The following is a 26,961-nucleotide window of genomic DNA, read 5'->3' as shown; positions in this document are numbered from 1 at the left end:
TGATGCACTACAGCACATGAAAAGCAGACATTGACTCACTGAAGAAGGGAAAACTGTGTCATTTGACCAGAAAACAAATTGGTAAGTATTTTTAAAAACTAAATTTTAAATATACACGTATTTCAACTAAAAAGGCTAGTTGAGTTGGTGTGTGTAATCAGGGTGAGGAAGGTCAAGCAGCACGACCATTTTAACTTCACCCAAAACTATCAAAGATGTGAACTGAGAAAACCATTGTTATGGTATGATACTGAACTGTCCTGCTTTGTTTGTGTAGCAATATTATTACAGTGGGATGCAAACGTTTGGGCAACCTTGTTAATCACGATTTTCCCGTATAAATCGTTGGTTGTTACGATAAAAAAGGTCAGTTAAATATATCATATAGGAGACACACAGTGATATTTGAGAAGTGATATGAAGTTTATTGGATTTTCAGAAAGTGTGCAATAATTGTTTAAATAAAATTAGGCAGGTGCATACATTTGGGCATTTTGTCATATTATTGATTCCAAGACCTTTACAACTAATTATTGGAACTCAAATTGGCTTGGTAAGCTCCGTGACCCCTGACCTACATACACAGGTGAATCTAATTATGAGAAAGAGTATTTAAGGGGGTCAATTGTAAGTGTCCCGCCTCTTAACTTTCTCTGAAGAGTAGCAACATGGGGGTCTCTAAACAACTCTCAAATGAGCTTAAGTTAAGACAAAGATTGTTTACCATCATGGTTTAGGGGAAGGATTCAGAATGCGGTCTCAGAGATTTCAGCGGCCTCTTTCCACAGTTAGGAACATATTGAGGAAATGGAAGACCACAGGCTCAGTTCAAGTTAAGGCTCGAAGTGGCACACCAAGAAAAATCTCGGATAAACAGAAGCGACGAAAGTTGAGAACAGTCAGAGTCAACCCACAGACCAGCACCAAAGGCCTACAACATTATCTTGCTGCTGCATATGGAGTCACTGTGCAACGTTCAACCATTCGGTGCACTTTACACAAGGAGATGCTGTATGCGAGAGTGATGCAGAGGAAGCCCACAGCACAAACAGAGCCACTGGAGGTATGCTAAAGCACATTTGGACAAGCCGGCATAATTTTGGAATAAGGTGCTGTGGACTGATGAAACTAAAATGGAGTTATTTGGGCATACCAAGGAGTGTTATGCATGAAGGAAAAACAACACAGCATTCCAGAAAAACACCTGCTACTTACAGTAAAATATGGTGGTGGTGGTTCCATCATGCTGTGGGGCTGTGTGGCCAGTGCAGGGACTGGGGATCTTGTCAAAGTTGAGGGACGCATGGATTCCACTCAGTATCAGCAGATTCTGATACTGATAAAAATCCACTAAGGCATTCATGCAGAGAACAAGTACAATGTTCTGGAATGGCCATCTCAGTCCCGAGACCTGAATATAATTAAAAATCTGTGATGCGAGTTAAAGAGAGCTGTCCATGCTCAGAAGCCATCAAACCTGAATGAACTAGAGATGTTTTGTAAAGAGGAATGGTCCAAAATACATTCAACCAGAATCCAGACTCTCATTGGAACCTACAGGAAGTGTTTAGAGGCTGTAATTTCTGCAAAAGGAGGATCTACTAAATATTGATTTCATTTCTTTTTTGTGGTGCCCAAATTTATGCACCTGCCTAGTTTTCTTTAAACAATTACTGTACACTTTCTATAAATCCAATAAACTTCATTTCACTTCTCAAATATCACTGTGTGTGTCTCCTATATGATATTTAACTGACATTTTTTATCATAACAATCAACGATTTATACAGGAAAATCATGACGATTATCAACGTTGCCCAAACTTTCCATCCCACTGTACATATTACTTGATGTTTTTGTGTTACAAAATGTATATAGATTTTTTTTATATAGTTTATAGGGAAAAGGTTGCTGTACTCTCTTCAAATTCATATTTCTGGCTGTTAAATAAATGTCAAACCTTAAACAACAATTTGTCTTATTATAAGAGTTTGGAGACCCCTGCTCTATCAGCTTCCTTCCCATGCCAGATACAACAGTTACATATAAGCAGCTGCTGCCAATTCACTACCCAGCCACCCTCCTTTCCCCACAGACAACATGAATGCTCAGCCAAGCTGCAATCACCATGTTAATATGACAGCATGCCAGTATTGTGTGCTGAGGAACACTGCTGCACTTCTGCCCTGCCGTATATGGCTTTGGGATCTGTATTCTGACAGTATAGTGTAGTGCAGCACAGCCCACCTGCTCCGCAGTGCAAGTAACCCCATTTCAGTGTGAACGCAGGTATTACATGAAATTGATATCTAGGGCTAGAGTTGCTATTAAGTCAAAGAGAAAATTGCCCCAGTGCCCCTAACTGCTACCGGGCCCCCCAGGTCTGCCCACAACTGCTCCCCGAGACCCAGGTTACCTTTGCCCCAGAGCCTCACTGCAGCGTAACCACTTACTGCACCTAGTACAGTATATATACACCCTGGGAAACTTCATCATCTGAAGTCCAAGGGACGTAGATCCTCGTCTTCTGCTGCGAGCGGCCTCCGCGCGGGTACTTGCTCTCGCCCGTTACACAGTTCCCATTCATTAATCTAATACCCGTGTCCATGATCTCCAGCATCAATGAGATGCCTGCATCATTGTAACTCAGGAAGTAACACATCCACGCATTACTTCCTGTTTGCATGCTTATAGTACGCAATTGAACAAAAATACAAGGCAATTAAGCAAAAATACATAAATAGTTACCTTAGGGACTGAACTTTATTAATATGTATGTCAAGAGGGTAGATTACTGTTATTTTTTCATGTATGGGCTTGTAATTACTGATGGACACAAAACTGAAAATGCACCTTTATTTCCAAATAAAATATTGGCGCCATACATTGCACTAGGGAAATATTTTTAATGCTGCAATAACCGGGACAAATGGGCAAATAATATGTGTGGGTTTTATCCACAGCAGAATGTTTTATTTTAAAACAATAATGGCAGAATACAGAGAAATAATGATTTTTTTACATTTGTCGTCTTATTATTTCCATTAAAATGCATTTAGAATAAAAATTCTTAGCATAACGTACCACTTAAAAAAAAGCCTAATTGGTTTTGAAAAAAACATGATATATATTATTTTGTTGTGATTAGTAGTGATTACATTATTGGCGAAAGAAAGGGCGGAGCGCTGACAGGTGAAAATTACTCTGCTCCTTAAGGGAAAAAGCCCCTCAATGGTCAAGTGGTAAAACCAGCCCTGCTGATATCAAGAGAGATTCAGATACTTAGGCTTGGGGCCCACTAGAGCATTTTCAGTGGTGGATTTGTGCTTTCTAGCAATTTCCAAAAGTGCCTTGCCAATGTTACTCTATGGCTACAATTTCTGTGGAATGTTTGTGATTTGCAAAAATCGCAATTGCTGTACCTGTTGCATTTTTGGATCAATTTCATAAAGGAAATGCAGAGGCCAAAATCGCATTCCTTAAAAAACGCTTAGTTTCCTGGAAAGACCACTGTCAAAAACAATGTCATTTTTTAGCATGATTTGGGATTTGTGGGCCCCCACAGCCTTTGAAATGCAAGTAGCATTTCTTTACTAAACACACTGCTGGATTGAAGCCCAACTCCAGGTACAAATATTTTCCTAGTCCTGAGCCACACTCAGTGACAGAAGGTGTTTTTTTAATCTGTGTAAATGCCCTGTGATTATTCAAATAACTTTAAAGTAGCAGGTCAGGAGGGTCTCCTCAGAAGCCCCACCTCAGCCACTTCTTGCATTGTAGGCAGCAATCTGTCTGGGAAACAGTAAATTCGGGCGCCTGAGGCTAGTGGACAAATCGGGCGCCGCCATTCACTCCTATAATAAATATCGTTTAATGGGCGCCCGATAGGAAAAAAGGGCGCCGGAGAAAACTAACGTTTTAAAAGCGGCGCCCGGAGACTTAATGTTTTATTACTGTTTCTCATGATTACACATTATTTAATGATTTATACATTTTTAAATATTATTTTTAAACGAAAAACAGTACAATATTTTTTCCAAACATTATTTTTAAACGAAAAACAGTACTTTTTTTTTTAACATTATTTTTAAACGAAAAAACCAACAGGGGGGTCTTAGGTTTAGGCACCAACAGGGGGGTCTTAGGTTTAGGCACCAACAGGGGGTTTTAGGTTTAGGCACCAACAGGGGGGTCTTAGGTTTAGGCACCAACAGGGGGGTCTTAGGTTTAGGCACCAACAGGGGGGTCTTAGGTTTAGGCACCAACAGGGGGGTCTTAGGTTTAGGCACTAACAGGGGGGTCTAGGGGTTAGGGGTAGGTACAGGGAGGGTTACTTAGTAATTTTTTTTTTAAACGTTATTATACGTTTCACTATTTAAACGAAAGATTAACGTTTTTACAATTGCCGATTTAATGCACATTATTTAATGATTTATAACTTTAAAAAACATTATTTTAAACGAAATACAGTACAATACAATTTTAAACGTTATCCATGCTTATCGTTAAAAACCCGGCGCCCTTTTTTCCCAGCGCCCCTTTTTAACGTACGCATCTGTCTGTGCTCCTCCCCCAAAAGCATAATTCTACTTAGGCAAAAAAAAGCAGCAGCTCTGCCCACAGAGCCCCCTGCCAAAGCCTTGTGAGAAATTACATTACCACATTTTTTTTTTTCAATAGGCATTTTCGGAAATCGCAACTAAACCATCAAGTGCTATATGGAAATCTCTGTCTGGACATCAGTCTGAAATAGCGACTTTTTGTGAGTATCTGGAGTTTAGCTTTAAAGTCAACATCAATGGAAAGATTAGCTCTATGGAGGGGTTATGATTATTCAACTAATGCACTGGATTCTCTCTGCAAGCCTTTTTCATACCTCAGTATTCCCCTTTAGCAGAACATCACATTCCCATCATCCTGCAACAACCTGCATCTTTTTCTGCTAGCAACAGAGCAGACCGTTGTATTCATCTACCTTAGGAGCTTGTGGTCTGGGAAATCCTACTTACTGTGCCCATACCCTACCCTACGTTTCATATTCGCTGTACCTATGATATTTATTCTGAGCTACACAGACCAATGAATATTTATCTGTATGTGTCTCTGCTCATTATATATTCATGATTACATCAACATGCAGGACTGAATCACAAGCTCATTACATATTCATGCTTACATTAACTGAGAGCATTAAAAACTCGTTAAATTCCCAGTGCCTTTTAACCCTTTATATCTATCAGTGCCTCCAAGAAACCTACTAGTACTGCAATGCACAAGTCCAACTTTTAAACTGGTCATTGTCAGGAAGTCATTTACAATATACATTTTTCTGATAATCTTTTAAGACACTTGGCATAGAATTTAATACAGAAAGATGTAATATGTTCTGGTATTTATACAGTAAGAAACATTTTCTCTTTATCACACACAAAGAATAATAGACTGACCTTTATCAGAAACACAACACAATATTTGCTTACTGTAACATTGACAACAACAGAAACCTCCCCAAGCAGACCAATCCATATATGGCTAACAGAAGTCTGTATATTCATAGGACTTATACCTAGTGTTTTGGTGGCTTACATATTTATTTATGAGAGTCATCCAGCTTGCTTTTACTTTTATCTGCCACACAAGGTATTCTTCCAGTGTAACTTGCATCTGTCAGCTTAATCTATTCTCTCCCTGCACTGCTTGTCACATGACTGCAGAACACCGGCAACTGTTTGTTCAGCAGAGTTGATCACCACCCCTGTATATACCAACAATGTCAGGGAAGATAGCCCCAAAAAGAGCATCATGTGTATAATAATATTGGCACTTTAAGCTACCGTATATGACCGCATAGAAGACTATTATATGTTTACTATTAGCTTGATAAGGGACCTGTTGTGGTCCAAAATGCATTGGTGCTGTTGCTAAGTTACCATATACTAATTCACATTGGAGTTGTGTCCTGGATATGCTGTATGCGTAATTTCAGGGGTGATGAAAATCACGTACTACTTTATTGGTGAACAACACAAGCAAAATTTCAATTGGACAACTCTGTAATTGCTCTTTTTTGGGGTTTACCCCCAGCATTCGGCTTTGGTTTGCATTGGTTCCAGTAACGTTTGAGCCCCTAGGGGCATACGGAACCGTGAAAATACAGCCGTCCTGGACACTATATGTAGCATTTAAGTACAAATATCATCCGTCTCCTCAGTTTATGAAACCACCGATTTCAGGTATCCAAAAAGTGCTCTAACTCCGATTCCACAGCCCTGAGTACTGCAACGTCTACATGAACACTACAAACTGCTGTCACCGTGGTTTTTAAAAAAATGCTTCCATTCAGGAACGGCAGTAGACGACTTTTAAACTATGCTTTAGTCGTCCATCTAAAACATTGCTCTTACTTTACGTGTGGGTTTGGTTCACAGACAGATTTTTCAGTTTGCCTCGTACAGAGTTTCCAAACATTTGCAGCTTTCACCTATTCCTATGGACCTTCCTGCCTCATGCACAGGTCCATACAGCATGAATGTGCATACTATTATTGCTTCACTTGCTTTACTGTTGTACAGATTACTATTCTTGAGTCAGCATCTCTTTATTAAATTTCAGTTGTGGATTTATTTAGATAAAGTCCCACTCTAATGATTATTTTTCTCCAAGGGATTTAGACATGGACAGGTCCTCCATAATTACAACTCCCTCCCCCCCCCCCCCCCCCCCCCGAAGTGTTAGAACCAGTGTTAGGATTTAATTGCGGACCCTCATTTCCTGTCCCTGGAAGCACCGGGACTCAGAGTAAAGCCCTGGAGATCCCCAGGGACTGAGGTACAATCCTCTAATGAGGACACAAACGGCACACACAAGTTGGATTAAGTCATATTCCATGTGCACTCCACCAAAACTAACATTTTGGTTGCATATGAATGAACATTACAGTGGAACTCTTAACAAGCTTTTGTTAATGACAATGCAAGCAATTTTACTAAAATCTATCTTTCTTGCTATCATTTTTTTATTCTTTGCTGAATTTTGCTTCACTGCAGCCATGTTAACAATACACTGTTTGGCGGACAGAACAGTATAAATCCTTTTGTTCTCCTCCTGACAAGTACACTTTACGTGGGTAGCATTATTCCCATCTCAAGGGATATTAGAATCCCAAGTGTCTGTTCACTGGTCATGTGCAGATTAAGGATGGTTAATAAGATGCAAATGGTATCGAGTTGATGCAGGATTATGATTATTTTTTATGCAAAATGTATGCATCTTGAAAATGCACCAATTGATTTCTGCCAACATGGAATTCCATTTGTCCATTTTCAAGCTGCATAAATTTGAAAAACCATTGACCATCCCTAGTGTAGATACGCCAAATTCACTCTTTCTGTACACCTGTCAAGTGAGGCAGAGCAAATAAAGTAATGTTACTGAAATATCTGCAATGCATACAGATGTTTTTCAGGGAATTGTTTGCATGTTTTCATGAACACAGAATTAAACTTGAAAACTTTAAATTAAATTTAAAGGAGAGGAGCTTAAAGTTTCATTGCATTGTGGATTTAATAAGAATGAGATTTGTCATCTTTACGGTCTGCCTGAACTAGTTTTGAATTACCCCCATAGGACATAACTCAAAGTGGCTGCTCACTGATCCTATATATTGTATTAAAGAGACTATAAAGTCTAAAATAGACATGTTATGTATAGTGTTCTTCTAAACAGTTACAATTACTTCGGAGGTGTTTTCAGACTATCTCATCCTCAGAGACTCCCTGTGCACCCACTTCCAGGGCTGCCCCCCCCCCCACCACCACTTGCAGCCCAGTACAGCCGGAGATAAAGGGAGGGCCATGACAATCAGCTGCAAGTGAGCGGGGCTACACATCAGAAATCGGCACACAGGGGGTCTCTGAGGAGGAGTTAGACTGAAAACTTCCTGAAGTCAACTTTTTAGACGTACGCCATGCATAACATGTCTATTTTGGACTTAGACTATAATCTTTTTAAAGATAAAAGGTAACAAAGTGTTGATTGTGGATGTTTTACAAAACACTGGCCATGCTGCACAGGTGATCATGACATGTCCTGGTGGGTGTGATAAGCAGCTCCATCACTGACCATGTCAGAAATCTATCCTTTTATGTTCAGCTTTACATCCCATCCTCTGGTTTCCTATTCTGTTCCCGAAAAGGACCACTCTACCATCTCATTACTGATCCTTTGCTTGAGAAAAGATCCTTGCAGAGCCCAAACGGATCAGTACCTTCATAGTTCTGCTATTGCTAGAAAGTGTGCTTCCAGTTACAAATAGTGGAAGAACCACTTACTTCCCGTAAAGAACAGTGTTGGTACCTGGAGGCTGAGTCCAAAGAATACATGCAACAGAAGAAATGGTCCGCACTTGTTCAAGCTGGTCCAAACTTTATTGAAAGCGTATCATGGGTCACAAAAAGCTGACATGTTTCGGTCCCAAGGGACCGTAATCATTAAGGTCCCCTGGGACCGAAACATGTCAGCTTTTTGTGACCCATGATACGCTTTCAATAAAGTTTCACCAGCTTGAAGTGCGGACCATTTCTTCTGTTGCATGAGTTTATGAATTGCAAGTGTTGTATTGTGAATATACCACAAAAGTGAATCAATAAATTTGCCATAATACAGTCGCCGTGGTGATGTCAATAGTACAACCTTCTTCGGCCCTCTACTGCACTGAGTGAAACCGTTACTCCTGCCCATAAATTATATATCCACTCCAGAGATGTTGCCTTACCTCGCACGATGAGTTGCCTCTCCCGGCTGACAGTGGCTGCATCATTACTGGCTATGCAGGTGTAGTTCCCATTGTGCTTGAGGGAAACACTGGAGATCTGCAGGGAGCTCATGAATTCCTTGGACTCAATGGTAATCCCAGATCCAGAGACAATAACCTGTCCATCCTTGCGCCAGGTTATACGGATCGGCATATCTCCCGATGACACCACACATGGGATATAGAGGAGCTGTCCAATAGAGGCCGGGGGGAACTCAAATGGCTGAATGAGTGGGGGCACTAGAAAATAAACATTAATCAGGTTACAACATACCTTACAGACAGAAGTGCTATTACCACAACTTACAGTAACCCTAGGGATGATCAATGAGATGCAAATAATTTCTCCCAACATTCTTATGCACGGTGGCGTAGTGGTTAGCTCTCTCGCCTTGCAGCGCTGGGTCCCTGGTTCGAATCCCAGCCAGGGCACTATCTGCAAAGAGTTTGTATGTTCTCTCCGTGTCTGTGTGGGTTTCCTCCGGGCACTCCGGTTTCCTCCCACATTCCAAAAACATACGGATAAGTTAATTGGCTCCCCCTAAAAATTGGCCCTAGACTACAGTACTTACACTACATAATATAGACATATGGCAATAGTAGGGATTAGATTGTGAGCTCCTTTGAGGGACAGTTAGTGACAAGATATATATATACACTGTACAGCGCTGCGTAATATGTCGGCGCTATATAAATACTAAATAATAATAATAATAATAATAAAATTTCATGTAAATTATATGCCGCTTGAACTTATTCTGATCGGTCCCATTTCATGCTGCATATAATATACATTGAATTTGAAAAGCTCCCTCTTTTGTCACATGGACTTAGAAGAAAGTGATTGCTCTGTCAGTTGAAGAGGTCTCTCTGCCAGTTAGGAGACATGGCTTCCCATGGATTGGAAGAAGGGAGAGAGCAGGCTGTGGATCTTTTAATTTTTTTGTGGATCTTTTAACTTTTTCAGCAAAAACTGCAATTTGTTACAAAAAAAGGCATAATTTAATGTAATGGCCTACAAAATGCAGACAAAAAGCTGGACTTGGGCCTGTATCCAGGCAACAACTGAGTGCTCAGACATTGGAACATCAGCTATGCAAAACAGGAACCTGTTAAAGCAATTGGAGTATAAGTGTACTTTTCTCTTAAAGTGTACTTTAAGAGAAAAGTAAAATGGCTTTTGGCTAGCTTTAGGGATGGACTATACGAGATGCAAATAATTCAGAGCCGAGATTTATGCAAATTATGTTTTCAAATGTATGCAGCTTAAATCCTGATGAATCAAATTCCACCTTGGCAGGATTTGACTAGACCGTTTTTAACCATTTATGCCTCCAGGACGTAGTACCTACGTCCAGGAGGCCTCGTGCGCGTCCGCGCGCTCCCGCGGCCGATCGCGCGCGTGCACACGCACTCCCGGCCGCGGATTCGGTAGCCCAGGAATCAATAATGTAAGAGGAGGATCATTCATATATATCTAATAATCCATCTTGTGTCATCTTCCTGCTGCGGCTCTCCTGAGTGAAGCTCATTGTGGATTACAAATACTGTTTTATATATGAGCTCCAACTGTCGGCCTACTACTTAGATGAACATTGGTCAATGTTTAGGGAAATTGGCTTAAAGGGATACTGTAGGGGGGTCAGGGGAAAATGAGTTGAACTTACCCAGGGCTTCTAACGGTCCCCCGCAGACATCCTGTGTTGGCGCAGCCACTCACCGATGCTCCGGCCCCGCCTCCGGTTCACTTCTGGAATTTCAGACTTTAAAGTCTGAAAACCACTGCGCCTGCGTTGCCGTGTCCTCGATCCCACTGATGTCATCAAGAGCGCACAGCACAGGCCCAGTATGGTCTGTGTCTGCGCAGTACACTCCTGGTGACATCAGTGGGAGCGAGGACACGGGCGTGCAGGCGCAGTGGTTTTCTGACTTTAATATCAGAAATTCCAGAAGTGAACTGGAGGCGGGGCCGGAGCATCGGTGAGTGGCTGCGCCAACACAGGATGTCTGCGGGGGACCATTAGAAGCCCCGGGTAAGTTCAGCTCATTTTCCCCCGACCCCCCTACAGTATCCCTTTAATAGTTTATCGGAGTTTGATTATAACCAGGGCTATGGAATCGGAGTTGAGGAGTTGGAGTAATTTTTGGGTACTTTGAGTCGGAGTTGGAGTCGGATGTTTCATAAACAGGAGGAGACGGGAGACTGATGATTTCTGTACCAAATCCACAGCCCTGGTAAGTATTAGACTAAGGAGTCAGAGTCGAGAAGCTTGAGCCATTTTGGGTACCTGGAGTCGGAGTTGGAGGTTTCCTAAACCGGATTATTTTTGTACAGATTTCACAGCCCTGATTATAACAGACAATTTACAGTAGCAAGGAAAAGTACGTGAACCCTTTGGAATTATATGGATTTCTGCACAAATTGGTCATAAAATGTAATCTGATCTTCATCTAATTCACAAAAATACACAATCACAGTCTGCTTAAAGGGACACTATCGATTAACTTTTTTTTAACCTGGGATTGAGAGAGTTCCTGACATGCTGGTAAATGATGTAAACATTTCACTTGCTTATCTATTGTTTACTGTATGAAATTCCCTTCACTCTTAACTGATGGCAAGTCTGGCCAAATCTGATGGCAGAGTGAACCATGAGGGTAAGTGGAATCCCTCACACTACACCTGTTAACTCGGTGTGTAAGAAAGCTCTCAGCAGCTGCAGCTGCCTGTGTCCTGCGTCTCTGACTGAACTGTCTGCAGAGAGCAGAGGAAATCTAACTTGTTATAAACATTTGTAATTGTATGTGAAACCTGACACCACAGCTTTTCATACTTTTTTGCTTTCAGAGAAAAATACTCTGTACTCTGATATGCAAAAAACACCACTGGCTGTGCATTGAAGCAGACACCCCTTTTATGAATGATTTGTTCCGATAGAGCTAAACCCTACACACAATGAATAAAAGCTTTTGCCTCTGATATTTAACATAAAAAGTAGAAACAAGCTTACACAGCTCTTTAGACATTATTTGTACATTGTCATTTTAGAATACTTCTAGATCCATGCCAGTGTTTAGGATGGACTGAGAAAGAAAGGAATGTGTTCTATCTGATGGACCACACCTTTCCTGATTCAGACCCATTAATTCATTTGAGCTGTATCAAAAATGTGTGAGGATCTCAGCCCTCATAAGACCGGTTTGACATACCTGCTTTAAACTAATACCACACAAATAATTAAATGCTTTCATGTGTTTATTGAACACACCATAAACATTCACAGTGCAGGTGGAAAAAATATGTGAACCCTTGGATTTAATAACTGGTTGAACCGGTCATTGTCCTGTTCCAACACCCATCTTCTGCTGAACTTCAGCTGGTGGACAGATGGCCTTAAGTTCTCCTGCAAAATGTCTTGATAAACTGGAATTCATTTTTCCTTCAATGATAGCAATCCGTCCAGGCCTTGACGCAGCAAAGCAGCCCCAAACCATGACGCCCCCACCACCATACTTCAGAGTTGGGATGAGATTTTGATGTTGGTGTGCTGTGCCTCTTTTTCTCCACACAGTGTTGTGTGTTTCTTCCAAACAACTCAACTTTGGTTTCATCTGTCCACAGAATATTTTGCCAGTACTGCTGTGGAACATCCAGGTGCTCTTTTGTAAACTTTAAATGTGCAGCAATGGGTTTTTTTGGACAGCAGTAGCTTCCTCTGTGGTATCCTCCCATGAACTCCATTTTTGTTTAGTGTTTTACATATTGTAGATTCGCTAACATGGATGTTAGCATATGACAAAGACTTTTGTAAGACTTTAGCTGACACTCTAGGATTCTTCTTCACTTGTAAGTCTTTAGCTGACACTCTAGGATTCTTCTTCACCTCATTGAGCATTCTGTGCTGTGCTCTTGCAGTCATCTTTATAGGACGGCCACTCCTAGCGGGAGTAGCAGCAGTGCTGAACATTCTCCCTATATAGACAATTTGTCTTACCATGAACTGATGAACCGCAAGGCTTTTGGGGATACTTTTATAACCCTTTCCAGCTTTATGCAAGTCAACAATTCTTAATCGTAGGTCTTCTGAGAGCTCTTTTGTGAGAGGCATCATTCACATCAGGCAATGCTTCTTGGGAAAAGCAAACCCAAAACTGGTGTTTTTATAGGGCAGGGCAGATGTAACCAACAACTCCAATCTCATCTCATTGATTGGACTCCAGCATTAAATTGTTAATTGAATCTTTATTACTGGGTCTCCAGGTCCTATAAAATTGCTTAGCATTATACTGCTGGTTTATGTGTATCACTGAAGGTTGTGGGTGTCACCAGAGTTGGACAAGAACAGGACCCATCTAACAAAGCTATATATATATACACTGTACAGCGCTGCGTAATATGTCGGCGCTATATAAATGCTTAATAATAATAATAACAACAACCTATGGGTGTGCTACACTAGCCTACGTCCTGTTACCCTACAGGGCTAGGTACTGACTGAGGAGCTACACAGACCACACTTCACATATGTAGCTTTTGGTAAAATTTCAGCAACAAGGCTTAACCAGCTTGGAAACACCAGTTCAATGCAAATATATCAGGTCAGCAGGGAGGGGGAAGAAACAAACATACATAAAAAATAGAGAATGAATGCAATGGGCTGCTCATGGCACTGGTCTTCATGTGGGGAATGGTAAATATGTGAGGCAAAACATTATTATTTTTGCAGCTGTTATGTTTTCTAGCACAGACTACCTTCATTTCCGGATATACACCACAAACGTCAACACCACAAAGAATGCAAACATGGAACTTCAACTCAGGATTGAACTTCATACCAATCAGTGGCAGTTACCCCCGTTCCCCCAGAAATTCATTACCTTTTCTCTAACAGATGATTGTGGATGTGTGTGGCTGATATAGAGGTGAAAACCCTTTCACAGTGTGATGTCAGGCCCATGGCCATGACAGTTTCCAGTCTGTGAACCTCGATGCATTGTGGGAGATAACAACTGTTGCCAACTGCCAAGCAAGCAGTACCTCTGTGCGCGTGTGTCCATACACACGCACTGAGTGGCTAAAAAACTGGAGACCAATGAGTTGGTCCACTTTTAGCTCGTAGGCCTAGTGCACACTGGAGCGTTTCTGCTGCGGTTTGCGATCCGTTTGCGGGTGCGGATCCACTAGGGTAATGTATTTCGATGGGCTGGTGCACACCAGAGCGGGAGGCGTTTTGCAGAAACGCATACTCTCGGGCTGCTGCAGATTATAGATTGCGGATGCGTTTCTGCCTCAATGTTAAGTATAGGAAAACCGCAAACCGCTCTGAAAAACGGCACTTCAGAGCGGTTTGCCAGGCGTTTTTTGTTACAGTAGCTGTTCAGTAACAGCTTTACTGTAACAATACATGAAATCTACTACACCAAAACCGCTACACAAAACCGCAAAACGCTAGCTGAAACGCTGCAGAAAAAGAAGAAAAAGCGTTTCAAAATCTGCTAGCATTTTACGGATCTGCTAGCGGTTTTTGGTGTGCACCAGGCCTTAGAGCCGATATTCTTCTTGGCGTGGACTCATCAAGATGCTGATACCATTGCCAAGGAATGTTGACTCATGCCGACATAATGGCAGCTCTAAGCGCTGGTTCACACTGTGAGGGTATGTGCTCAGTTTGCCGATCGCCAGCGATTGGCAAAGCACTACAGCAGTTTCACTCTATGAGGGTGTTCTCACTGCAGCATTTCAATTTTGAGAAAATCTAAAATGTGCTGTCTGTACCATTTTTTTAAGCAAGTTTTCTTAAAGGAATGTGTAAAAATGCAAATTCCTTAAAAAAAAAAAAAAAAAAAGCTCTGAAAATAGCTTTGCAATATTCGTAGTGTGAATTAGGCCTAGGAAAGTTAGATTGGATGGTGGAGTTTCCAAGCTTTGAAGTGATCTTTTGACTTTGTCCCACAAATACTCAATAGGATTGAGGTCAGGGGATTGAGCTGGCCATGGAAGTTGATGTTCCTCCAACCAGTTTGAGACCAATTGAGCACGGTGGCAAGGTCCCACTAGAGGTGTCCTTTCTTATTTTTCTGCGATACCAAAAGGCACTCTTGAGGGTCTCCTGCTGCTAAAGCCCATCCTTTGGAAACTCCATCTTGTGCATTGGGCAATGCTTTGTGATGCACCTGCATTGAATACAGCTGTAATTTGTCGTGTTATTGCTCTTCTGATGCTGCGGACTACGCATGCTACTTGCCTATCACCTCTATCATTCACCAACCTTTTGTTTTGGTGAAGTCCTTGTCGCTTGAAGTTTTTTTGTTCTCACCTGCCACTCTCTAAACACTCGCTGTTATGTGAGAAAATCCTAAAAGAGTCACCATTTCAGAGATGATAGCACCAGCTTTTCTTGCACTGACTATCATCCCTTGTTCAACGTCCCTTCCATCTTTCATCTTACCCATTTTGACATTAACTTCCGTGATAACTGCATCATCCAAAGCTGAGTGTTCCTTATGTAAGCACTGTTCAACTGGTTCACTTTCAAATAAAGAGTATCTTTAATTTTTTTGGCTACTCGGTGTACAATATATATACACAGTGTCTTCACGTCTGCCAGAAGTAAAAATGTTGATATACAGGCTCACAGTGGATCAAATAATTTGAACAAGTTACTCAGCGAGTATCAATCATTTCTTGATCTATCTTCATTTTTTTGTTACCGCCTCACTTTGCAATGCCTTAATTTATCCCCCCCCCCCCATCACACACACACACATACACTACTATCATTTCATTAAGTTACTCTTTAATGACTGAATATCTTCCCAGCTTTCTATACGTTCGGGCCCTTTTACTATACCATTGTCTTGGGGGTTGTACTGGGAAACACAATGGTAGGTGGCAGCTGTAGCAGGGCAGGGTGACAGATTCCAGCTCAGCAGAGGGACCAGGTGAATAACTGTGCCACCAGTGCTGATGATGCTACAGATTAAATGCACATGATGCCAGCAAATACACAGCTGGCATTAATTGGGTCAGTAACTGAAGGCAAATAATTACAAGGTTATACATATCTCTGGGAACTCAACAGCTTGGAGGTGATGCAAACACATTGGAGTCAGCTGCCATGCAGCTGAATGTGTAAACCTATGAGCTATTCAATGTAAAATTAGCGCAGTGCATCCACAGCATGTATGGAGCAGAATATAAGCTTGCGAGTAGCTATGCAGACATACACACCGGGAACTGTGCAAAATCTCAGTCCTGCTCTCACAAGCAGCTCTATTCATTAGGAAAGATCTCCCCCGGGTTCTCCTGAATAATTGATGCGCTGGAGAAGCTTTTAAGTCTCCGGAAGATCTGGGAGACCACGACGGACGCATTATTTTTTTAAAAGCCAACAAACACTACAGAAAACAGAGAGCAGTGGATGTGAGTAAAGGCCAGGACATTAATACACTGTGTTTACACAGCAGGTCCCTGCACTGGGGCTTGTCAGAGAAACAGATCAGGGGTGAGGAGGGGACAATAAGTGAGGGCAGCACACTGTGCAAGACCACATTAGAGTACTCCACGGAAGCCTTTTGGTCTGTTCTGCGGAGAATAGACTGCATAGCGGAGTAAACTTCTACAAGGGTAAATAGAAATTACTACAGAAACTAGCAAAGGTGAATTACTGTATTAAAACTAGCTTAATTCAAAATGCAAGAAAATAACCCTTAAATCCCAACATGTCCCTAAGTTCTTCTACAGATAAGAAACGTGTGTGTGTGTGTGTGTGTGTGAGTGTGTGTTTATAACTAGAGGAAAGCAGCACTAGAGGGGGCAGCACCTGCGATCACAGGGGGGCCAAGTGCTGGGGGGGGGGGGGGTTGCCTATCAATCTTCACTTACTCCAATACAGGGGACTATACTTCAGATAAGGTGTTTTTGTGGCTACACTTTTTAAGATTAAAATGGCCACACTTGTTTGAGATGGGCCACAAGGCCGTGGGGGGCACCAAGGGGAGGGGCAGGGAAGGGAGTGTTTACTCTGAGGGGTCCCCAACATTTTGCTGGGAGGGGGAGGCATATATTGTAGTTACATGACTGTGTGTTTTAAATTATTTAGAATTTTACAAGAACGACATTATTTGGTTGTATGACTGTACAGACTGTTTACTAAAGTTTTGTTGCTCTGCAATGTGTTTTTTAATCTTCAGGTTTGCCTTAAAGGAAATGTCAGCCAAAATAACCTACCCCCCGATTTACTTACCTGGGGCCTGCTCAGAACACTCCAGCCCACGTGCAAGTGCTTGACAGCGGCTCAGGAGCGGACGACCCCGCGAGCAAGGGCCCCGGGCCGGTGGCTGAGAGCGGAGCTGCGGCGGGGGACGTATAGGCTGCAAGGGGCTGAAGGAAGCCCCAGGTAAGTAGATCGGGGTGTAGGTTATTTTGGATGACATTTCCTTTACCTTCCTGGCTTCTGCGCAGGCGCTCTGACGGCTGTCGGCTCCGAAGTAGGCGGAAATACCCAATCGCCGTCAGGTTCGCTCTACTGCGCAGGCGCAAGTCTCCGGCGCCTGCGCAGTAGAGCGGACCCGACGGAGATCGGGTATTTCCGTCTATTTCCGAGCAGAAAGCAGCCACAGTGCCCCCGCTGGAGCCAGCAAAGGTAAATATTGAAATTACAGTCGGGCCTGTCGCCGGCTGTTCAGAGGGCTGCAGCGAGACCCCCCGCAGGACGGCGTGGGAAGCCTCATTAGGATCCGGAGGCTTCCCCCACCCGAGGTGAGTACCCCCCAGGGGATCTTTTCGAAGTTACAGAGTCTCTTTAATGAATTGGTGAATTGAGTTTAATTTTAAATACTAGTGCTATGTTGTTTTGTGAACTTGGTTAAACTTGCTATTAAATTCACAATGTTGCAATGTGATTGGCAGATCTCACTCATGAATATGCTAATTGTAAGTCTTCTATCAGGTCCTCTTGAGACCTAACTAAGATGTGTGTGATATGCTATTGATTGTCAGACTCTGCTATGATTTGAGGAAGAAGCATCGAAACGCCTGTGCGTTATCATTATGCAGACCTGTTTTCTACTCATGTCTTTTTAACAAGAGCTATAAATAAAGAAACTTGAACATTTGATGGTGCGGACCTTTGATGACTGCTGATAATTCCCTGTGACTCCAGGGGTGGTCTCTGCACATCTAACCCATTGGTGCGACAACGCTGGTTCTATTGAAATAGACTGCGGAGACATTTGTGATGATGAGGTCGTTACATTCCAAAGCTCGTACACATGTGCAACTTTTCTGCTCAACTATCGTTCCAACTTGGTGTTTTGGATGATAGATGGGCGTGTGTACGGGGCAGCAAACGACTACACAGCCAGGGCTGTGGAGTCGGTACAAAAATCTTCCGACTCCAACTCCTCATTTTATTAAACCATCTACTCCAACTCCAACTCCGGGTACTCAAAATGGCTCACACTCAGACTCCGTAGTCTAATACTTACCAGGGCTGTGGATATTGTACAAAAATCACCCGACTCAGACTCCTCAGTTTATGAAATCACCGACTCCAACTCCAGGTATCCAAAATTGCTCTGACTCCGACTCCACAGCCCTGTAGACAACCAATTGATACCGGGCAGTTTGATGACGGCAAAAAGCCGAAACTAGTCGGGACGATAGCGGGCTATGCAGCTGAGATCGTTATCATTTTGTTGCCGAGTACCACAAGGGTGGGAAGTGATCTAGCCGGAGAGGGTCCTAATTGGTTTGGGACCCTCATTATGTGAGTGACTATGTACATATTCTATCCAGCATTTTGAATAAATTTTGTCTGAACAGTATCCACTGAGAGCACCCCTCTCTTTTCTTTTATTTCCTATACTGGGCTGCACGGAGCATATATCGAAGTACCCAGGATATAGGATGGGACTCTGGAGGTGGATTATCCATATGGCAACATAAACCCTGGCGCTGTGATTATACGTGACATGACATTGCATTTGTGGAGGAAGGAGGGTCCTATCCCTAACACGGCTGCAAAGGTTGTTGACCTAAAAGGAAAGGAAGAGGATCTTTTGTGTCCTTTTGGGGCGCCTCTTATTGCTATTTAAGTTTGTCAGATCCAACTGGCGGATCAACTGACCAACTATCGTGCGGGTTGGCCATGTGTGTACAAGTTTGAATGACTTGTTTTTTGAATGCGGATATAGTGCGGGGATGTATTTAAACGAGTTGGTTATTTAGTCGGTCAGCGCGTGTGTACGTACTGGTCGTGCCAAAAAGTTGTGCAGTTGGTCACGCATTAAGTTGCATGTGTGTACGAACCGTTACACAGAAAATACTTTGCATGTGGCACATATACAAGTATCTCCACACACTGACAAGAGAGTGTATTAAAACTAGCTTAATTCAAAATGCAAGAAAATAACCCTTAAATGCCAGTGTGTGTGTGTGTGTGTGTGTGTGAGTGTGTGTGTGTGAGTGTGTGAGTGTGTGAGTGTGTGAGTGTGTGAGTGTGTGAGTGTGTGTGTACCATAACACAGACAGCTGCTTCCATTTTATTATCTACAACTGGATCCTGGATCAATACTCTCACCATGGAGCTATAGACACTAAAGCAATTAAACTGTCATTCAACAACAAAAAAACAGTGCTAACAAAGCCAACAAGTGCTGCTGCTCAGAAAAAAATCTGGCTATACATTGTTCTTTTGGTACTGAACCCTTTCAAATTGCAGTTGAGCAAGTAAAAAATAAATAAATACAATTTTTCTTACAAGATTCCGTGTCCGTATACATATTTCACAACTTATGGGCCACAGCCTAGGACAGCTGCTACACATTGGAGCAGCAAAACATGGAAGAGGAAGTTGCTGCATATGGAATAGGAGGCTGCAAATGGAGAACAATACATGGAAAAGAGGAGCAGCCACCAGATTGAGCTATACAAGAAAGGCACCGGCTGTTGTGTGTGGATGTTGCGCAGGGGCTCTCCATGGAATAGGAGGGGATCCTCTGGACATGGTAAGTAATGGCTGATATACAAGGGAGGGGGGCACAAAACAGTGGGTGAGAAAAGTATAAATCTGGCCCTGTCAATACAGTGTCTATATATGATATCTATACATATTGCCTCAGGGCCAGCCTCATAATACAGACCAGTCTGAACAATTCAATTCAGAAAATGTTTCCATTATTACTGAACCAGTTTCAGCCATTTGTCAAAATTTCTAGAGCCAAATAAATATCCTATTTAGATATTTACATATTATACAATCCACCGGATTTGACTGGCCCTTATTTAAAAGATATTTACTCCCCTTCAGGGAAAGTTTTCAAGAAAGGCTATAAAGGCGGGGCCTTGGGTGACTACAGGCCAAGGGCGCATTTAGATGTGAAATAGGGATTGCTACATATGAGAAGGGAAGCTGATGCCCAAGGGAGCTATACATGAAAGACATTAGCAGCAGTACAAGGGTAATACACATGGAAGAGGGGGCTAAAAGTGGAATGAGAGGGGCACTGCTGCCCATGGAAGGTTAACCCTAACATACTTGGCCTAATGGCAGAAAGTATAAATCCGGCCTTGTTCCCCTTTGGAAATCTACGTATGGTTGGAAAGCCAGAATGTTGCACTATGGCACGTGTTCGCGCGATGCACCATTCCTGAGTTACATTGGTAAACAAGGGGTGTCCGGTGCTCAGGGCAGCAAGCAGCACTAACCCTGGCAACCAGAGTTTCCAGCCCCAAGCCCAGCGAGTGGGCGAGGGTCCCGGTGTGCAATCCCTAATATTCAAGTAGAAGCGAGGACCGTGCCAGCAGCCCAGCGAGCAAAGAGAGTGGGCAAGGAGACAAGGATTCCAGTAAAGTGTGATATTACTTTAAAAGGAGTGGACACCCTTCATTCAACAAACTAAAAACTGGGTAAGCGCCATTCACTAAATAAATGAAAATATATTTCAAAAACTGCCAACATTAAGTGCAAAATTATCCAGAATAAGTAGTGTGCAGAAAGGATCAATATACAGAAAGTACAACAAAAAAAGAAAAGTAGATCTTAGAAAGAACCGCACCACTACACTGATATCCGCAATATAAATCAGCTTTATTAAATCATGTTGCAATATATATAAAACCATAGAAAAATATAATGCAGCTATGAAGGGGTACATATAAGTACAATACCAAATTGCCACAGTATGTATATTGATTCGAATAGGAATAAAGTGAAAAAACCCCCTCAAAAATACCTCCATCTAAGTAGCCACATAAGACCGGTAAGTAGTGTGAACCAAACTGAAAAAAGGCATCAGTGGAAAATAGAGAAAGTGTGAAAAGCTGAAATACAGACCTGAGTGAACAATGCTGGAAGGTGAGCTGGGGTAGAAGTGAATGGCGGCAAAAAACGCTGCAGAAAAGAAGGGCGCACAAAAGCGCTGAGTGAAAAATAAGGTGATAGCCGTGAAAAGTGCTGAAGCTTGACAAGGCAGATGGAGGAAAGAAGAGTTGCATCGCACTAACACGGAGCATAGTGCTAATGAAAACCAAGACTCTCAGCTTTCCAATGATTTTCAAGGGGGAGTACGTATAATTTTTATAACAGGCAATCAAGTTTTGTAGAAGGCACAATAAGTAAGTACCCCTATTTTTTACATTTATGTTTAAAACATACTCCATGCAACAACATACCTAACAGCTGGAACCTCAGCATATCATGTTTGCGATCATAACAGAAAATTAGGCATCCCCAAGTTCCCTCCCCCCATGCAAATTTCTCTTCCTTCCACTGCACATCTTTGCATGATGGGAGGAGAGAGAGAGAGGTGGGCGCCCCTCCATCTCTTATCAGCCACATAAAAGTTTTATTACCTCTAATTAGTTATTAGGTGGAACTGGAGTCACACACCCCTGACTGCTTAGAAGTTCATAGCCTAGGTTTATTACCCTTACAGAACAAATAAATCATAAAGGAACATAGACAAGCTCTGAGTAACACTACTGCTATACATACATGTTCAGCTCATCACTTTAGGAAGTCCCCCTGAATATGAACCACTTCCACCAGACATTCATCATTGTGTAACCCATACCCCGGGCTCACCTTTGACTGTGATGTGGACGCTCTGGCTAATGGAAAGTTGGGGCTGAATTAGGACACTGCAAAGATACTCTCCTTCATCCATGCCCTTCTGAACGTCACTCAGCATCAGGGTCCCATTCTCAAATACAACCTGTCTGTGGTTATCAGGCAGCAGCAGAGAGTCCTTGTACCAGCTGATAAAGTAGTACGGGTAGCCAATTACACGGCAGTGAATGAAACTGTCTCTTCCAGCCACTGCTGTTAAGTTCTTCATTGGCCTGATACTCGGAGGTCCTGGGGCGGGGCACAAACAGCATACATTAGGTGGACACAAACCAAGAATGCACAGAACTGTTATGGGCGGGATACAGGGATAGGTCCACCACCCCCGGAAATAGGCAGTAATAGAAACACGTTATTCTAGAGGACAGAGACATGGTAAGAAATTCTGAGGGACAAGGAGGTAATGTGCTGTGTAATGGTGCCCACACACGACAATGGTCCTGGTATTTTGTCTTACCATCGATTGAACTCACACTCAAATGTGGTAACTTGATTAAAGGCAAAACATTTCATCAGTTTGGATCAGCTGCTTCAACAACAGATCAATATTACTGACTTAAACAGAAAATGGAACAGTCGGATTGTAACATATGTGGGCACCACATGGGGTAATAAGGGGATTATGAGATATGGTGAAAATGGCACATATAAGTGAAAGGAAATTCATGGTGAGATGCAAATGAAAGAAAGTTCTGGAAATTCTATTGGAAGATCAGTGGAAACAAAAATAAGAGCAAACATGGAAGTTAGCGAGGAACCAAATATTAACTCTTAATTGAGCATAATGCATATCAACATTATGATATAACAAAACTAAATACAGCTTTTTTACATTGTACCTTATGTAGTGGTTGTGCACAGTTATGTAGTTTTAGGCCTCATTAACAATTTTTAGCCCAATACTGGCTGAATGCGTGAGGTCCAGTATTTCTTTATCTCCATAAGTGGGCAAGGAGATTGATTTGGGATACATACAGTATGTGGCCTACATTCCCCTACTCTACTAGGAGGACCAGCTTAGTATTTTTTTCCAAGTTTGCTGCTAATTTATAACAGTACAAAAGTTTTCAAGCAATTACAAAAATTCTACAAGGTTTGCAAAATGTTGCTTCAGAAATTTGAATGGATTATTTTCAATCATTTGTTTTGACTGATGGTCCGTTTAGCGGACTCTGAATGCCATGCAGACTGGGCTCCTGTGTGCTGCATTTACTGTACTATAGCTAGGGGAGGGGCAAGAGGCAGAAGGTGCCCTGCTGTGACAAAACAACAGCTGCTATAGTGATATCCAACTATCATGAACAACCAGTTTGAACCTAAAGTTTAATACCTGCATGGACCTTTATACATGAACTCCAATAATCCTTTGGCTGTCTTTAGGCTGGGACAAGCTCCATTAATTATTATATTGCCTTCTGAAACATGCCTGAACTCTGCCCCTCTTCTGTGTCCTCTAAACCTTATCCAAGAGAGATACTGGCAAGCAAGTAAATCTCTATCCAGTATGAGTACCTGTGATTGGACTTTTGTGACTGCCTAAGATTGGTGAAGTAGCATTGACAGTACTGGCAGCTATCACACATCCACCTGAGACCGCAGGTTGCTATGAATAATAGTCAGGTGATGCATTATTCTGACATCATATTAAAGCCCTTCTCATTTGCACAACAAGCACTGAAGCAGACTTTACCAAACCGTCCCTAAGCTGCAGGGTTTCCAATTTTCATGTTACTGTTAAATGGACACTTCTCTCCATAACGGGATAAGCATAACAACCAGCTTCTGTACATAAGGTGAGTGGGAGAATGTGGAGTTTAATACCATCACAGCTGCCAAATGGTATAAAATGAACAGAGGAAGCTGAAATATTGCCTAAGAGAAAAAACAAAAAACCTGCCTGTCATGTGAAGAGCCTTCAAAAACAGAATTTTTTGTTATCAACTCCACAAATTATGTAGCATACATTAATACACTTTGACTGTACTATAGCAGGCCAAGTAAAAACTAGGTGGCGCTTATTCCTTGTTCCATAAATGTACACAAACCCCTCTGCAAATGGTCTCTTCCAACTGACAAGACCTCCAACGGCTGTTGGCAGAACAGGCCTTGGAGTACATCCCCAAACAAAGACAAACAGCCGAGAGCCAATCCTACAGTAGTACTGCAATCAGTTCAATAGGACAAGTCAAATAAAGCTGGAACTCATGGACACAGGTCACCAGAAAAGCAACTGACCTCAAGGCAGGTGGGGCAAAGCATGCAATACCCCACTTCATACAAGAGTTAAAAATTCAACTTTCCCATCACAGGTCAGCAATAATAAAATTATTTAAAGCCAAGTAAAAAATAAGGATTCCAGTAACCACACAACTACAAAGATAAGTGGTTGGTTCTAGTTACAATGCCCCCACCCACCGATAGAACCTCCCTCCCCTAAAGCAGCATTCGGGGACCCTACATTGATGCCAAATCCCCCCCCCCCCCCCCCGGGCCCCCTATTAAGCTGCTGCCCTCCTACCCCCAAGTTATCTATGCTTCCTAGAAAGTCTTCAACAGGGTAGAGTCTCACCTGTCCTGGCTGGCAGGCTCCTCAGTTGGTCTGTGGCTCTATGATCCCAGTCTTCATCTTTGCAGGGGCACCTCTCCTCCGTTACCTGGGGACACGTTATTATGCAATATTGCACCAGGTCTCAAAGAAGATGTGGCCAGCAGGGATGAAGGCAGGAAGCACGGAGCCACAGACTGCTTGTCAATGCATTTTGCAGGTGCACATTCCCAGTTCATCAGGAAGCACAGAGCCACGGACTGGTTGTCAATGCATTTTGCAGATGCACATTCCCTGTTCATCAGGAAGCACAGAACCACAGACTGGTTGTCAATGCGTTTTGTAGATGTACAATTCCGGTTTATCAGGCCGAAACCTAAGAACTACAGTGGTAGAAACAAATACTAACCAGCTCCATCTATCATTTGTAAGTTTGTTACAGTAACAGATAGGTAAGCAACTGTGTGCGGAGGTGTAATGGCTGTTCGGGAAAAAAAACGACTTGTTAGGTGAAAGAGACCAAGTGAAGAGAGGAATCCCTGTCTCTGTCAAATATTGAAAAGTGGCATCTCTACACATTTACGAACTCAAAAGTTTGTTATGTATTTTATTCTGTTGCTGTTACATAAATGACTGTAAAGCTAACAGAATGTAGAAAATGTTTAGTGTAGTAGTCCTTTAAGCCAAACGTAGGCCAATGTGCAAAAAAAAAAAAAGTCCTCTTCATACTGTATAAAGCCATATAAATGAAAAGTTGTCCAAAACAAGCATAGGGGCATAATCTAATGCTAATATGACCTTTCCTCTGTAGGCTGAGCTACTGACAGTAACAGGTCCCAGTCTGATGACTACCAGAGGTGTGGTGGAGGGACAAAAGCATGAATTTCCCTCACAACCACTCTCTGTGAAGGTGGTCATGTCTAGGAGAACTCATGGAGAAGCATGTGATTTGTTTTATCAGCTTAGATATTTGTAAAGCTCAGATTCTCTGTGATCACATCTTGCTTTAGCACACAAATGACTAGCAAATCAGAGACTTGTATATCCAGTTACCTGGCTAAATTGATCACATGCTTCTCCATGAGTTCTCCTTGACATGACCATCACTACTAAAGATCATAACTTGAATGATTGTCACCTGTTCATTGCCTGTCTGCAGAAAGTCTGATATGTGAATCGGTCTTCCACAGGAATACACACAAACAGTTAATGTACAGAAAAAGAAGAGTTTATATGGTGTAGTAAAACAGATGCATTACAGGAAAAACGTTTGTCCTGAAAAAGGAATGATGAGGAAAAGTAACATTTTATGAAGTCAATGAATAGTAATGGATGAAGAATGAGGAGTGAGTTGTGACATGATGAAGATGAATACATGAGAGAGGAATGGGGAGCCCAGATATTACTCCCAAGGAAATTTACAGACCCTATTCTGATATATAGAAGTAGGACAGGCACCTCTTACGTTTATTCGAGCTTGGTATTCGGCACTCCCCACCGAGTTGCGTGCCAGACATCGGTACACACCCCCATCTATAATCTGCGGGCTGCTCACATTCATGTAACTGATCGTGCTGCCATCTGAAGCCGTGTATTGATTTGAGCGGTGCCCGGAGTCTCGCTGGATGGGTTCATCGTCAAGTGTCCAGCTGATGGTTGGGGGAGGAGCTCCTTTGGCCGAGCACATGAGTGAGAATGGTTCTCCTGGATTCATGACCTTTTCACTGAATGATGAGAGAATTCGAGGTGTTCCATCTATGTGAACGACACAACAAGTATGTCATGTTACCGCCCAACCAACCAAAGCCCAACTAAGACCAACATTAAAATGAATGCAATTAAAGCAGACCTGAACTCAGAACTTCCTCTCTGCTCTAAAAGATAAGCAACAGCATAATAACCTTTAAAGAAAAAACATTTGTTACAGCTGATACAAATTCTGCAATAAATCTACAGTGTGTCTACTTCCTGCTCTCATGGAAGCAGACATATTGTTAACAGCCTGTGCTTTCTAAATAGCTTCTCGGCCATGGCACTCAGCTGACACAGCTGAGGGATCAAATTACAACTTGTGATTAGACACAGCTAAGGGGGAATTAGACAGGCTAAATTCTCTAAAAACATACAGGCTGCATTTCACTGTGTTTTCAGTCTTTCTTGTGCAAGAGTTTGGGTCCACTTTAAGTTAATTAGTATGAATGGATTAGTACATTTAGAACTGAACTTTCAGATTCAAAATCCCATTATGTAGAAAGGCTTGCGTACAGCTGTGCACATAGCTAAACAGACTGAAGTCTACAGCCATGAAAAATTGTAAAATGCATGTGTATGCATTTGTATAAAATTTACATTTATTCAGCTGTTAAATGTAGTATAAATTACTTTTTTCTTATCCTGTGGTCACTTACAGTAGGTAGTAAAAATCTGACAGGTTTTGAACTAGTCCATCTCCTCATGGGGGATTATCAGAGTAT

The 26,961-nt window shown here is 42.2% G+C and overlaps 1 protein-coding gene across 5 annotated transcripts in view; it reads right to left on the bottom strand.

Moving 5' to 3' along the window:
* The window catches only part of DSCAML1 (DS cell adhesion molecule like 1), a 406,342-nt gene that overhangs the window by 65,188 nt on the left and 314,193 nt on the right, over positions 1-26,961 (bottom strand). For all 5 annotated transcript variants that reach the window (XM_068240886.1, XM_068240887.1, XM_068240890.1 and 2 more), the window contains 3 exons: positions 25,946-26,242; positions 21,901-22,173; positions 8,774-9,052 (listed from right to left, as the gene is read on the bottom strand). In XM_068240886.1, coding sequence (XP_068096987.1) covers positions 8,774-9,052; positions 21,901-22,173; positions 25,946-26,242 — 849 coding nt within the window. The remainder of the gene's footprint in view (positions 1-8,773; positions 9,053-21,900; positions 22,174-25,945; positions 26,243-26,961) is intronic.

Source organism: Hyperolius riggenbachi, chromosome 6 (assembly GCF_040937935.1).
Source record: "Hyperolius riggenbachi isolate aHypRig1 chromosome 6, aHypRig1.pri, whole genome shotgun sequence".
In the NCBI taxonomy this organism is placed as follows: Eukaryota; Metazoa; Chordata; class Amphibia; order Anura; family Hyperoliidae; genus Hyperolius; species Hyperolius riggenbachi.
The sequence above is the reverse complement of the archived record's forward strand: the minus strand, read 5'-3'. Positions and strand labels throughout refer to the sequence as shown.